At 45.7% G+C, this 15,236-nt stretch overlaps 1 protein-coding gene across 1 annotated transcript in view; it reads right to left on the bottom strand.

Annotated features, from left to right (window-relative positions):
* Nucleotides 1–6,800: 6,800 nt before the first annotated feature.
* LOC100654159 (interferon-induced GTP-binding protein Mx1-like) overlaps nt 6,801–15,236 on the bottom strand; it is a 36,939-nt gene continuing 28,503 nt past the window's right edge. The window contains exons 10-15 of the mRNA XM_010598660.3: nt 13,022–13,144; nt 12,470–12,611; nt 10,126–10,284; nt 9,845–9,921; nt 7,998–8,249; nt 6,801–7,502 (exon numbers count right to left, since the gene is read on the bottom strand). Coding sequence (XP_010596962.1) covers nt 7,272–7,502; nt 7,998–8,249; nt 9,845–9,921; nt 10,126–10,284; nt 12,470–12,611; nt 13,022–13,144 — 984 coding nt within the window. The 3' untranslated portion in view covers nt 6,801–7,271. The remainder of the gene's footprint in view (nt 7,503–7,997; nt 8,250–9,844; nt 9,922–10,125; nt 10,285–12,469; nt 12,612–13,021; nt 13,145–15,236) is intronic.

Raw genomic sequence — 15,236 nt, 5'->3', positions numbered from 1 at the left:
CCCAGTGCAATGAATCATTTGATTCCTTGACTGCTGCTTCCGTGGGTGTTGATTGTGGATCCAAGTAAAATGAAATCCTTGACGACTTCAATCTTTTCTCCACTTATCATGATGTTGCTTATTGGTCCAGTTGTGAGGATTTTTGTTTTCTTTATGTTGAGGTATAATCCATACTGAAGACTGTGGTCCTTGATCTTCACTAGTAAGTGCTTCAAGTCCTCTTCACTTTCAGCAAGCAAGGTTGTGCCATCTGCACAACACAGGCTGTAAATGAGTCTTCTTCCTCCAATCCTGAAGCCCCATTATTCTTCATATAGTCCAGCTTCTCAGATCATTTTTGTTCAGCATACAGATTGAATAAGTATGGTGAAGGGATACAACCCTTGCACATACCTTTCCTAAGTTTAAGCCATGCAGGATCCCCTTGTTCTATTCAAACAACTGCCTCTTGATTTACATACAGGTTCCTCATGAGCACAATTAGGTGTTCTGGAATTCCCATTCTTCGGAATGTTATCCACAGTTTGTTATGATCCACACAGTCGAATACCTTTGCATAGTCAATAAAACACAGGAAAGCATCTTTCTAATATTCTTTGCTTTCAGCTAAGCTCCATCTGACATCAGCAATGATATCAACGTCCTCTTCTGAATCCAGCTAGAATTTCTGGCAGTTCCCTGTTTATATACTGCTGCAGCCGCTTTTGAATGATCTTCAGCAAAATTTCACTTGCCTGTGATATTAATGGTATTGTTCAATAATTTCCCCCATTCAATTTGATCACCTTTCTTTGAAATAGGCACAAATTTTGATCTTTTTCAGCAGGTTGGCCAGGTAGCTGTCTTCCAGATTTCTTGGCATGGGTGAGTGAACACTTCCAGCGCTACATCCTTTGTTGAAACATCTCTATTGGTATTCCATCAATTCCTGGAAACTTATTTTCTGCCAATGCCTTCAGTGCACCTTGGATCTCTCCTTTCAGTACCATTGGTTCCTAATCATATGCTACCTCCTGAAATGGTTGAGTGTCAACTAATTCTTTTTGGTATAGTGACTCTCTATATTCCTTCCATCTTTTTTGATGCCTCCTGCGTTGTTCAGTATTTTCTCTGTAAAATTCTTCAATATTGCAACTCAAGGGTTGAATTTTTTCTTCAGTTCTTTCAGCTTGAGAAATGCAGAGCATCTTCTTCCCTTTGGTTTTCTATCTTCAGGTCTTTGCACACGTCATCATACTTTGTCTTCTCAAGCCCTGTCTTGAAATCTTCTATTCAGCTCTTTTACTTCATCATTTCTTCCTTTTGTTTTAGCTACTCAATGTTCAACAGCAAGTTTCAGAGTCTCTTCTGACATTGTGATCTTTTCTTTCATTCCTGTCTTCTTAAGGACCTCTTGGTTTCTTCAGGTATGATGTTCTTGATGTCATTCCACAACTTGTCTGGTCTTTGGTCATTAGCGTTGAGGGCGTCAAATCTGCTGAGATGGTCTCTAAATTCAGGTGGGATATACTCATGGTTGTACTTTGTCTCTTGTGGACTTGTTCTCATTTTCTTCATCGTCAACTTGAACTTGCATATGACCAGTTGATGGTCTGTTCCACAGTTGGCCCCTGGCCTTGTTCTGACTGATGATATTGAGCTTTTCAGTTGTCTCTTTCCACAGAAGTAGTTGATTTGATTCCTGCGTATTCAGTCTGGCAAGTTCCCATGCATAGTTGCCCTTTATGTTGTTGAAAAAAGACATTTGCAATGAAGAAGTTGTTGGTCTTGCCAAATTCTATCACGTGATCTTCAGCATCATTTCTATCACCAAAGCCATATTTTCCAACTACTGTTCCTTCTTCTCTGTTTCCAGCTTTTGCATTCCAATCACCAGTAATTATCAATGCATCCTGATTCAATGTTCGATCAATTTCAGATTGCAGAAGTTGGTAAAAATCTTCAATTTCTTTATCTTTGGCCTTGGTGGTTTGTGGATAAATTTTAATAATAGTTATATTAACTGGTCTTCCTTGTAGGTGTATGTATATTATCCTATCACTGACAGTATTATACTTCAGGGTAGATCTTGAAATGTTCTTTTTGATGGTGAATGCAATGCCATTCCTCTTCAAGTTGTCATTCCTGGCATAGTAGACCCTGTTATTGCCTGACTCAAAATGGCAAACGTCAGTCCATTTCAGCTCACTAATGCCTAGGATATCAATGTTTATGCTTTCTATTTCATTTTTGGCAATTTCCAATTTTCCTAGATTCATACTTCATACATTCCAAGTTCTGATTATTGATGAATGTTTGCCACTGTTTCTTCTGATTTTGAGTCCTGCCACATCAGTAAATGAAGGTCCCCAAAGCTTGACTCCATCTGCACCATTAAGGTCAACTCTATTTGAGGAGCCAGCTCTTCTCCAGTCTTTTGAGTGCTTTCCAAACCGGAGGGGCTCATCTTCCGGTACCGTATCAGACAATATTCCACTGTTATTCCTAAGGTTTTCACTGGTTAATTCTTTTTAGAAGTAGACCACCACCAGGTCCTTCTTCCTAGTCAGTCTTAGTCTGGAAACTCAGCTGAAACCTGTCTGCCATGGGTGACCCTGCTGGTATTTGAACACCAGTGGCATACCTTCCAGCATCACAGCAACATGCAAGCCCCCACAATATGACAAATTAACAGACGTGTGGGAGCATATTTGTATAGCCTTTCCTTTAAATGGAAACCCTGGTGGCTTAGTGGTTAAGTGCTACAACTGCTAACCAAGAGGTCGGCAGTTCAAATCTACCGGGCTCTCCTTGGAAACTCTATGGGGCAGTTCTACTCTGTCCTATAGGGTCGCTATGAGTTGGAATCGACTCGACAGCAGTAGGTTTGGTTTTTTTTTGTTGTTGTTTTCCTTTAAATGGAGTTCCTGGGAGAAGCAAATAAGCCAAAGAGCTTGGCAATTTGGAGTGCACCCTGAGGTGTCGTATCTCGGAAGAAAGGCCTGGCAATTTACTTCCAAAAAATCAGCCACCGAAAACCCTCTGGAGCACAGTTCTACTCTGTTGCATGTGGGTCACCATGAGTGGAGGGCTACTGGTTTTGGTTTTTTCTGTTTTTGAATATTTATTGTATTTAGGTGAAAGTTTACACAGCAAGTTATTTTCCCGTTCAACAATTTATACACAATTTGTTCTGTGACATTTGTTATTATCCCCGCAATGTGTCAGCACTCTCACCATTTCCAGGTTGCCTTCCCTGTTTCCATCCCTCCAGTTTCCCTGTCCCTCCTTGCCTTCTTATCTTTGCTTTTGGGCAAATGTTGTACATTTGGTCTCATACAGTTGATTGTTCTAAGAAGCCTGTTCCTCACAGAAGTTACTGTCTATTTTATAGGCCAATCTATTATTTGGCTGAAAGGTGACCTCTGGGAGTATCTTCAGTTTCAGTTTAAAAGGATGTCTTAGGATGATAGTCTCGGGGGTTTCTCCAGTTTCGATCAGTCCAGTAAGTCTGATTTTTTTTCTTACGAATTTGAGTTTTGTTCTACATTTTTCTCCTATTCTAACCAGGAATTTCTATTCTGTCCCTGGTCAAGAGTACTCATTAGTGGTAGCTGGGTACCATGTAGTTCTTCTGGTCTCAGGCTAGAGAAGGCTGTGGACTAATTGCTTCCTGGGGTGTTTGGTTTCCTTCATTCTCCTTTGCTCTAGACAGGAAGAGACAAATAGTTGTATCTTAGATGGTCTCTTGCCAGCTTTTAAGACCCCAGAAGCTACTCACCAAATTAGAATGTAGAACATTATCTTTATGAACTATGTTATACCAGTTGACCTAGATGTCCCTGGAGACTATGGTCCTTAGCCTTCAAGCCCAGTAACTCAGTCCCACGAAATGTTTGGATATGTCTAAGGAGTTTCCATAACTGTGCCCCCCCATGTGCTCTTTTATAAATATTAATATATATGCAGCAAATACAAATATGTATATACAAACGCCCACATCAATATCTATATATGCACACGCGTGTACTCCCATGCGCCCTCCCACACCTGTATAACATACATATCTACCTACGTAACCACTCACAAATTTTTGGCTACTGTTACTGTTGTTGCAGAATCGTACATGTTATATATAGCATTTACCATAGATGCCCTTGATTCTTGAGTACCTCTCAGTGTCTTCCTTTACCTTGGTCACATGGTACTGACTTCCCCCACGTTGTGTATTGACTTTCCCTTCACTGGAATTAACATGCTTCTACTACCCAGCAAGTGATTCTCCCTCCCTCTCCCTCCTGCCCTGGTAACCAGCAAAGAATGTTGCTTTCTTTATGTAAACCTATACTTGACTTTTTTTTTTTTTAATTAATTTTTATTAAGCTTCAAGTGAACATTTACCATTCCAATCCGTCTGTCACATGTAAGTTTACATACATCTTACTCCCTTCTCCCACTTGCTCTCCCCCTATTGAGTCAGCCCTTTCAGTCTCTCATTTCGTGCCAATTTTGCCATCTTCCCTCTCTCTCTATCTTCCCATCCCCCCTCCAGTCAAGAGTTGCCAACACACTCTCCAGTGTCCACCTGATTTAATTAGCTCACTCTTCATCAGCATCTCTCTCCCCCTCGCTGACCAGTCCTTTTCATGCCTGATGAGTTGTCTTCGGGGATGGTTCCTGTCCTGTGCCATCAGAAGGTCTGGGGAGCTTTGTCTCTGGGATTCATCTAGTCACAGTCATACCATTAGGTATGGTCTTTTTATGAGAATTTGGGGTCTGTATCCCATTGGTCTCCTGCTCCCTCAGGAGTTGTCTGTTGTGCTCCCTGACAGGACAGACATCGATTGTGGCCTGGCACCAACCAGTTCTTCTGGTCTCAGGATAATGTAGGTCTCTGGTTCATGTGGCCCTTTCTGTCTCTTGGGTTCTTGGTTGTCGTGTGACCTTGGTGTTCTTCCTTTGCCTTTGCTCCAGGTGGGTTGAGACCAATTGATGTATCTTAGATGGCCGCTTGTTGGCATTTTGGACCCCAGACGCCACATTTCAAAGTGGGATGCAGAATGTTTTCATAATAGAATTGTTTTGCCCATTGACTTAGAAGTCCCCTCAAACCATGTTCCCCAGACCCCAGCCCCTGCTCCGCTGACCTTTGAAGCTTTCATTTTATCCCAGTATACTTGACTTTTTACAAAAGTGGTATCATGCAACATTGGTCCTTTTGTGATTGACTTATTTCGCTCAGTGTAATGTCCTCCAGATTCTTCCATGTTATGTTTCTTGGATTCATCATTGTTCTTTATTGGTGCATAGTATTCCGTTGTGTGTATGTACCACATTTTGATGGACACTTAGGTTGTTTCCATTTTTTGCTACTGTAAATAATGGTGCAATGAACACGAGCGTGCATGCATCCATTTGTGCGATTGCTTTTATTTCTCTAGGATATATACCAAGGAGTGGGATTGCTGGATCATATGCTATTTCTATTTCTAGCTTAGTGAGGAAGCGCCATACAGTTTTTCATAGTGGTTGTACCATTTTACAATCCCACCAGCAGTGTATAAGAGGGCTACTGATTTTTTACAGTTCCAAAGCCTTCTCTATTCTAGGCTTGGGCATTCCAGATTCTTCAACTCTTCCTCAAAGTATAAGGTATTCTTATCTGGCCCCCTTCCTAAACCTGTTTCATTTTTAGGTCCCTAGCACTTTCCCCCCCAACCTCCTCCCACCTCCCCCCGCCATCCCCCTTCCAGGCAGCAGCACCCATTCAGAGTCACACTCTCCAAGGCTCAGGGTTCAAGGGAGTGGCTGGGAGTCTGAGAGTCTCCACATTCCTGGTTAGACCATAAGGAAGACAGTCTGGAGTCTGCAGTCTTCCTCCAAGCCATTCACCGTTAATTTACTGTCTTCTCTCCTCCCATCAGACCCCTCCCCCAGCCAAAGCATTTGCATCCAAACTCTTGGTTGCAGACCTGTATTCTATTTGGGTTTATTATTATTTTAACTACCTGACGGGTAGGCAGTGGTCAAACAAATTGGGACACTTGATCAGCCAGCACACCTCACACACAGTTGATGTCCTACGCTTCATATTCTGTTTCCTTTCTTGAACTCTGTCCCACTTCCGTTGAGCCTCTTGGAAATAGTCAGACCCTGTCCTTTTGCTCAAGTCATACCTTCTACCTAGCCCGCCCACAGAAGGCGGTATTGTCTTTGTAATTGTTGTTGTGAGAGGCCATGTTGGCCAGTGGCCTGGTCCTGCACCATCCCCATGATAGGTTAGGGACTGGACCCGTGTGATTTAAAGGGTTGTCATTGACTGATTTTCTCCAGTAGATCGCCAGGCCTTTCTTCTGAATCCATCTTAGTCTGGAAGCTCCACCAAAACCTGTTCAGCATCATAGCAACACACGAGCCTCGAATGACAAGTAGTGGCTACACTTGAGGTGCGTTGGCTGAGAATCGAACCCTGTTCTGCATGGAAGGCATAAATTCTATCACTGTACGACCACCATCCCCTTAGGTCTCCAGGAAACTCATTGTGCTCCAGTCGCTTCCAACTCATAGTGACCCTATAAGACTGACCACAACTGCCCCATAGGGTTTTGAAGGAGCAGATAGTAGATTTGAACTGCCAATCTTTTTGGTTTGCAGCTGAGCTCTTAGCCACTGAGCCACCAGGGCTCCTGTAAAAAAAAGTGGCAGATAATTTGCTTCACTGGGTTCCCACCTGCTGCCCTCTTCAGGCTTCTTCCCTTTCTGCCCCCAATAAAAAAAACACATCCAAAAAATGTCTGACGAAAACAAGTTTATTATAAACTAATACGATACGGCTCCTAGGACTGTGCGCATGCAGACACTAAGCGACGAAAACACTGGGTATGTAAAGGGACATTACAAAAAACAGGAAAGAGTCCTCCTGTGATGCTTAGCATACACCCGTTCTGAGAAAAGAGCCAGAGGGAGCTCAGAGAGGAAGAACAATCTGGAAGGCTGAACGCAGTTTTTCCTAGTCAGGAAAATGTAACCGTTCACCCAGTCCACACCGTATGCTCCGTAAGGGCGGACTCTGGTCTTCAGGCTTGAACTCAAGCTGCGTATCTGGGCGTCTTTGCAAGTGCTCCTGGGCTTATGGATGCACCATGACTGTGACATTAAGGTGACCTGAGGCACTGTAAGACCTGCTAAGCATTAACCTGTTAGTGTGTTCACAGCACATCTATTCGGGAAGGGTGATGGCCTGCACCCCTGGCACAGTAGGTGGGGAAACAGGGCTGAGCAGAGAGCCCACTTTAACCAGGGAACTTGGCCAGGCGGCGCCGAGCCTGGGCCAGCCGCGACAGCCGCTCCTTCAGGAACTTCCTCTTGTCGCTGGTGTCGCTCTTCTCCTTCAGGAGCCAGTTGTAGCCATCCTTGTCCTGCAGCAGCTGCAGCATGGCCTTCTGAAGCTGCTGACTGTACACCTTCAAGATGAAGAACTGGATGACCAGAGGGATGTGGCTGGAGATGCGGTTGCTGAACTCCTGCAAGAAGGAACAGGGCACAGAGAGGTTGGGGGAACTCTGCACCACCGGGATGGGGCTCGGACCCCACTGCCTGAGCATGTGGGGGCTCATTTTCCAAAGAGAAAACCTCTCCCAGCTCGAGGCCTCTCTCTTGAGTCACTGTCAACTCTCCCACGTCAGTGACATCTGTGCTATACCAAAACCAAACCAAAACTGTTGCGGCAGAGTCGATTCCAACTCACGGTGATCCTACAGGCAGAGAGAAGTGATAACCATTTTACAGAGAAGAAAGCTAAGGCTCTGTGCGTGGCCACGGACACACAGCCAGACAAAACCAGATACCAGTGGCTCTAACCCACAAAACTATCTGAGCTTGTACAAAGGCTTAGAAAGGCTGAGAGATGGAGCTGACAGATGTTCACCTTACAGAGACGACGAGGCTAAAGAGAGAGTCACTCAGGAGAAAAGGAAATGAAATGAAGGCCCCGTTCTAAGAGACATGGGCAAACCCACCTGATGGTAGGCGAGCAGGTGCTGAAAGATTTCCGCTATGGAAGACTCCATGGAAGGACTTGGTTTTGGTTGATAGTATGGGTAATTCTCTTTTTTCCTCTTCTCTTCCTCTGCGTCCTTCTCCCTGACCTTCTGCAGCGCGCTCCTGTAAACTTGATCCTGGCAGTAGACAATCTGCTCCATCTGGAAGTGCAGCCGGATGGACTTCTCAGCTTCCTTCTCTTGTTCTAATTTAATGTCCTCAATTTTGGACTACGGGAAAGGAGAAACACAACTACGTCTTCCTCAAGAAACGAACGCACGGGTGATGGCAAAATTCAGCCAATGTCAGGTTATCCGAGCTGTGTGAAAGTGGCACATGACCCTGGAATGGCCCTCTGAGTCCCACCTCGGCTGTCTAAGCTGGGTTCCCCTGTGCCGAGGGTCAGAATCACCCTGGAGCCTGAGCCACACCCAGGGGTGAGGACTCGCAGGGGCTCTGTTCTCAGGTCTGTAAGGCAGGTCCTTCCTTCTATCTCTTGGGGTTTTCTAACCGGATGCTAAGGACTAATTTATCCACCAGAGGTTCACAGGGTAACCAAAAACAAAACAAAAAAACCTGTTTGCCATCGAGTCTGTCCAATTCCTGTAGGAGAGAGTAGAGCTGTCCCATAGAGTTTCCAAGGAGCACCTGGTGGATTCAAACTGCCAACCTTTTGGTTAGTAGCAATAGCTCTTAACCACTACGCCACCAGAATTTCCCACAGGGTAACCAGGGGACTGAAATTTAAGTCAGTCAAATTCTGTTCCATGGTCTTGGAGTTTCAAGAAAGCACTGCCAGAAAGCCCTGGGGACAGCCCTCCCAGAGAATGATCTGATCCTCCCGGCCTCACCGAGGACACAAAGCCAGGCACTCACATCACTTTCCTCTGTTAACTACACACCTTCCAAGGGAGGTGCTCCTAGTTATGGATGAGAAACAGGCACAGGGAAGATCAGGGGCTTGGCCCGAACTCTCCAGCTGGTGAACGGGGGAGCCCTTGATGTGAGGGTGGGTGAGTCTGCTCTCTTGACCGCTCTTGCCTCCCAGGGTGGGGGTCTCCTTTCTTGAAGGACACCATATTTATGTCTGGTTTTCCCCATGAGTTTCTGAATTTGGGGATTTTTTTCCAGAAGTCACCATCTTCGACATTCACTGTGACTCTGTTTTGTCCTGCTGGTGTCAACTTGGATAGGCCACGATTCCCAGTGTTGTGTCCACCATTTTGTCATCTGTTGCGGTTTTCCTTTTCCTAAGCATTGTAAATTCTACCTCTGTGATGTTAATAAGGTGGGATTAGGAGCAGTTATGTTAATGGGATAGGCCTCAGTCAGCAAGAACAGGTTGTGTTTAAGTCACTCTCTTTTGAGATACAAAAGAGAAGTGAGAAAAGAGACAGGGGAACCTCATACTACCAAGAAACTAGAGCCAGGAGAACAATGCATTCTTCTGACCCAGAGTTCCTGCACTGAGAAGCTCCCAGTCCAGAGGAAGATTGATGACAAGGACCTTCCCCCAGAGGCGAAAGAGTGAGAAAGGCTCCCCCTGGAGCCGATGCCCTGAATTTGGACTTGTACCCTACTAGACTATGAGAGAACAAACCTCTTTGTTAAAGCCATCTACTTGTGGTATGTCTGTTATAGCAGCACTAGATAACCGAGACACAGGTTAACTGGTAACATCACTAGGAAGACTCCTGAGCAAGCCTGAGTGTTTGCTTCTCTACATATACAATGGGAAGATGACGCTGAAATGGTCTTAATCCAAGAAATCTCTTTTACAGAATTAGACTTAATACAGAGTTTTAAATAGCATGCAGTCAGTTACCTTGGCTGTTCTGTGCAGGTTAAAGAATTCTTCAAAATTGTTTTTTGAGACATCTGTGAAGGCAAGCCGGACCATATCTGATCAAAGAAAGAGAAGAAGTTCAACGTTGGCCAAATCATTCATAAGCTTCATAAATTGCAAAAAATAAGAGGATATAATGGGAAGAAACGAAGCTTCCTTTTTTCCACCCTCCTTCACATCCCCCTGTCTTCTTCCTCCCCTCCTCCCACTACTTTCCCCCCATAGAAGCCAAACGCCTAAAAGTGGCACCAAGAACTCACCAGTCACCTTGTGAAGCATACCCACAGCTGGTTCTTCCAGGTTTTTGATTTGGTCTTTTATAATCATCTCAAAAGTGCGATAATTCACAAAGCCTGGCAGCTCTCTGCCACGATACTGATTTTCAAATTTCCAGTAATGTTGACACATAATTTTGTGACCTACAATCAAAACGCACAGCACTGGATGATTCTGCAAATATCATCTTGCAGATTGTGGGGCTTTCTGAAGCTGCCAAGTGGCAAGAGAAACTGGCAGATTACAATTCAACAAAAATTCAGGGATTGCAATAAAGAAAAGCATTCAGGATAAACGTCCTTTGTATTCTCAAGGAACCAAAGGCGAAGCCAGAGTATGATGCCGGAGGACAACATAACCAGATACACAGAGTAGGACATAGTCTGGAAAAGGTACTTGAGGATGAAATGTTGGAAATCAAATTTGATTTTTACCAAAGAACTCATCTCATTAGCCACAGTAGTTATGGTCTATACAGTTCTCACAAATACCAAAACAGCGAGTATTGAACCAGCCTAGTTTGACCTTGGCTGGGAAATTCTCACCCGTGTACATGCAGGTCTGGGACACCATTCCTCGCCGACACTTCTTATTCTCTAACTTTTTAATTCAAACATCCTAGTGGTTATGGAGTGGCATTTCACTGTGACTTTGCTTTGCACTTCCCTAAAGACTGGAGCCCTGGTACTGTACTGGTTAAGAACTTGGCGGCTAATCAAAAGGTCAGCAGCTCAAATTCACCAGCCTTTCCTTGGAAACCCTATGGCACCGTTCTACTATGGGGTCGTATAGGGTCGCTTTAAGTCAGAATCGAATCGATGGCACCTAACAACAACAACAACAGCAAAGACTAATGACGTTGAGCATTATTTGTGTACTTATTGGCCCTCTGAATGTCTTCACTGGAGAAATGTCCATTCCAGCCCTTCGCCCAGTTTTCACTTTGGTTATTTGTCTTAGGGGGCTTGCCATGAGTCCTTGTGATAATAAGCTGACTGAGCAATCATAAAGGAATTGCCGGAAGGCCAAGACGCTCAACTTCCTTGAGAGGGACAGAGTGACCCTTCCCCAAACGGACAGACCCACATAGTGGGCTCCACCATCTGCTCTCTGGACCTAGCATGGAAAGGGGTTGACGGGGTGCAGATGTAGCATGTGACTGCCCCAGAAATGAGCACAGGGCTTCCTAACCATTCTCCCAGCAAGGGGCTCTGTTATTTAACCCATCCCATCCTCGCTGCCCTCTGCCAGAAACAATGCACTCAAGGATGTGGCCTAACAACAACAAATCACTTAATTTATTGTCCATATTTATTACCTAAAGCCATGGTGAACTGTGGATTTGAACTTCTGGTCCGCTGATGCCAACTGGACTCCTGAATCCAGTCGTGTGAGTAAAAGCAAAGCTACATAAAGGTTCCTCGGCCCCGGGGCTTTACCCTTGGTCGATATATCATTTCCTTATCATTTCCTTTGTCGTTAGCTGCTGTCACGTAGGCCCCTGACTCTGGGCAACTCCAGGCGCAACTGAAGGAAGTCCTGCCTGGTCCTGCGCCATCCCCATAATCAGCTTCGGCTCGAACCATTGTGATCCATGGAGTTTTCAGTGGCTGATCTTCAGATGTAGATCTCCAGGCCTATTTCTCGTCCATCGTAGTCTGGAAGCTCTACTGAAACCTGTTCAGCATCATACCAATATAAAGCCCCCAGGGACAGACTGGCGGCTGCATGAGGTGCCTGGATGGGACGAAACCAGGTATCCTGCGTGGAAGGTGAGGTTTCCACCACTGAACCGCCAGTGATCTCCTTAGGGCTTCTTAAAATATTATAAAGTAGTTTTCAGGTCACATTTTCTCCCTTTTCCAGACTCTTGAGAACTCAAAGATGCAAGGACAGTATCTATCATGCAATTTTACCTTCTTTTTACCACCTTTCCTCAAAATCCATTCGGAGACACATTAGACTTCACGACCCTGACCATTAACCGAGAACAGGTGTGGGCTATTTTAGTGGTGGTGCCATTGGTGACAGAATGACTATGGTGCATGCGTCAGGGCAATACTCCCAGGTGACGAGGGCTGATGTTTCCAGGAGCTGGGGCTGATCTGGGCTGACTCATTTGCCTTTTCTCTCCAGGTGTCCTTTGAAATCAGTGCCCCATGCTCTCTGGGTGCAGTCCAGTGATGTGGAACAGAGCAAACACCAACGCTTCTCCCACGTGTCAGCCCACTAACTCCTCACTCCGGCATCCACACCAACGGCATCACCACCCTCTACCGCCTCAGTCTGAACCCAACACCCAGGTTCACAACGGGACCTCAAACTCACCGTCCTGGAAACTCCTTTCAATTTCATTACTCCATTTGAGGAACTCACTTCGGATTTTTGTAAATAGCCGGCTGTCATTCTCCCCTACTGACTCTTCTCCTTGTACTAAAGCAAGAATGTCCTGATTAAATGCATTGATTTTCTGGTAAAAAAAAAAAAAAAAAAACCAAAGTCAGCATAAGCTGAGATACTGAAAATACAAGTAATGAGGATGTTGGTGGGCGGGTGTGCATGGAGGATGGGCCACTGTGGGATCGTGGGAAAGCAGAGGTGTTAGCACAGACCCTCCAAGCCTCCCCTTACCACCTGTGGGTCTCAGGTGAGTGCTCACCTGGAAGGGTCAATGCCTCAAAGGGGACCATCACATGACAGACACACCCTCACTGTGGACTCTGCCCCCACAGTCCCGTCTGTCTCCTCCATCCCCCTTTTGGTATGAAGTGGAACAGGGTGTGCAGATCAGCTTTGGGGAGGGGAGAGGTGCCTGAGCACATGACCCCTTTTCAGACAATGTTGTGTGAGTCTCCACCTAATGCCGCTGGCAGTACTCACATCTATCAGAAAGAACATTTTCTCGTTCTCATCCTCGGGGATGTCCACACCGTACTTCTGTAACTCCTCTGTTATTTTCTGGTGACTCTCCTTGATTTGATTCTCTAACTGGGGCAGAGATTTCTGCAGAGAGCAGAGAGAAAAGGATGGAAATATATAATGTGAACAGGGACACACACGGTCTGCATGGAACCGAGAGGCTGAGGGCAGCCTTGACTTCTCAGTCTCCTCTAAACGGAAGGAGTTCCAGACAGACAAAGGGACAACTCCGGCCATGGCTTTCCATCCAGGTCTCCCATGTTCTCCCTCTAGTGGGCACAGCCTTAGGCTGACACTCCCCTTCTGAGTGATTCCCGGGCCGTATATATGAGCCACGCAAGGAGCACCTCCACCTGGGATCTTTTAAAAAAAAATTCAGATGAAATTCACATATTGCAAACTTGACCATTTTAAAGTGAACCATTCAGCAGCACATAGTACACGCACAAGGGGTAACCCTCACCTCTCTTTACTGGGAAAACATTTGGCCACTCTAAAGGGAAGCCCCATAGCCTTTCAGTAGATGCTTCCAGAACCTCCCCTAGGCACTGGCACCCACCTGTCTGGATTCCATTTCTATGGATGTACCTATTCAGGATATTTCACAAAAATGGAATCAAACTACCTGTGAGCGTTTGTGTCTGGCTCTTTTCACTCGGCTTAATATTCTCCATGCATGGTGACTTTTTTACACCAGCTCTCTGCAGGGAGATTAGAAACCCTCCTGTCTAGTGGGTTGTTGAAAAGTGCCTATTGGAATAACGAGATCCCACAACATTTACGTGGTTTTAAACAGATGAAAAGCCATCGAGGACTTCTGTCTGGGATATGCTGGCTGGCCCCCCACTGCAGATTGCTGAAGATGGCTGTTAAGATAAAACAGAGCATCAGACAGCTGACAGAGGTCACAAAGGGGCACACTAAAGCCAGGTGGCAGCAGGACCCGGGGGACAGCGGAAGGCAGCAGGGAAGCTGATCTGCCTTCAGGGCACTTGTTTAGGTGAGACTGCCTGAGCTGGACTTTCAGAGCCTGAATTGGTGTGTGAGGCAAAGAGAAGGCCCCAGGTGGGCCTGCTCAGGGTGGGGCACCCTCTTTCTGCAGAAAAGCTACACTCTCCTTATAATACCCCTACCACCAGCTGCTGTCTGGTCAGTTCCAACTCATGGCACCCTCATGCGCATCAGATTGGAACTGTGCTGCATAGGGTTTTTAATGGCTGGCTTTTTGGAAGTAGATTGCCAGGCCTTTTTTCCAAGGTACCTCTAGGCGGACTTCAATCTCCAACCTTTCAATTAGCAGCTGACTACACAGGGACTCCCTTGTTGTAATGGTTAGCTAGAAATAACTCCTGGGGATTGCATGAAAATCTTGAACTCTAGCCCTGAGGGGATAGAAAGGTATTATCTCCACTGAGAATCTGTAACCCAAAGCCAACCCTTTAAGAACTCTGCTGCCAAATCCCACTTACTGAGCAGCCCCTAAAACTCAAGCTGAGAAAGTAACGCAGTTCAAGCTAAAGGCCCCCTCAGTCGCCCAGCTCCGTGGCCATGGAGCCCACCTTCCACCCAGGCATCTACACACACCCACAGATCAAGTTCCAGAAAAGACAGACTCCCAGCCAAAACTCCAGCTCCAAGTCACAGGCACGGGGGTGAAGCAGCAGAGACAACCAGCAGACCCCACCCTCCAGGGCTTCTGACATTGGAGCCAACAAACGCAAAACACAACATCAATATGTGCAAGGAAGCCTTTACAAAGGATTGACAATGTGAAAAATGGAAAGCTGATGCCCAGGTAAGTGAGAGAAAGAACCACATTGAAAGGAATGGAGAACATTCTAGAAACGAAGAGCGTGAGAATGAACATGACCCAGAGATGACTACGGTGGCTGGGAACAAACGAGGATGATTCATGACACTCCTGTTTCAGTAATTCATAATTAGTTATTCAGGTAATGGTTATTTAATTAATTAAATGGCAGCTGTTTAATGAATTAGAATCAAGATGTAATTTTTCTTCGGGCCCCGTGGGTATCATCTATTGCCACCCTATGAAATGTGGTCCAGGCAGTTCAGCATCACTGGGAGCTGGTGGGAGCTGAGACTCCCAGGCCCGCCCCGGACCTACTGATCAGACCCCTCACTGCAACAAGACCCCAGGGCATGCAGGGGCACA

Source organism: Loxodonta africana, chromosome 2, assembly GCF_030014295.1.
Source record: "Loxodonta africana isolate mLoxAfr1 chromosome 2, mLoxAfr1.hap2, whole genome shotgun sequence".
In the NCBI taxonomy this organism is placed as follows: Eukaryota; Metazoa; Chordata; class Mammalia; order Proboscidea; family Elephantidae; genus Loxodonta; species Loxodonta africana.
This window is presented reverse-complemented; position numbering and strand designations above follow the sequence as displayed.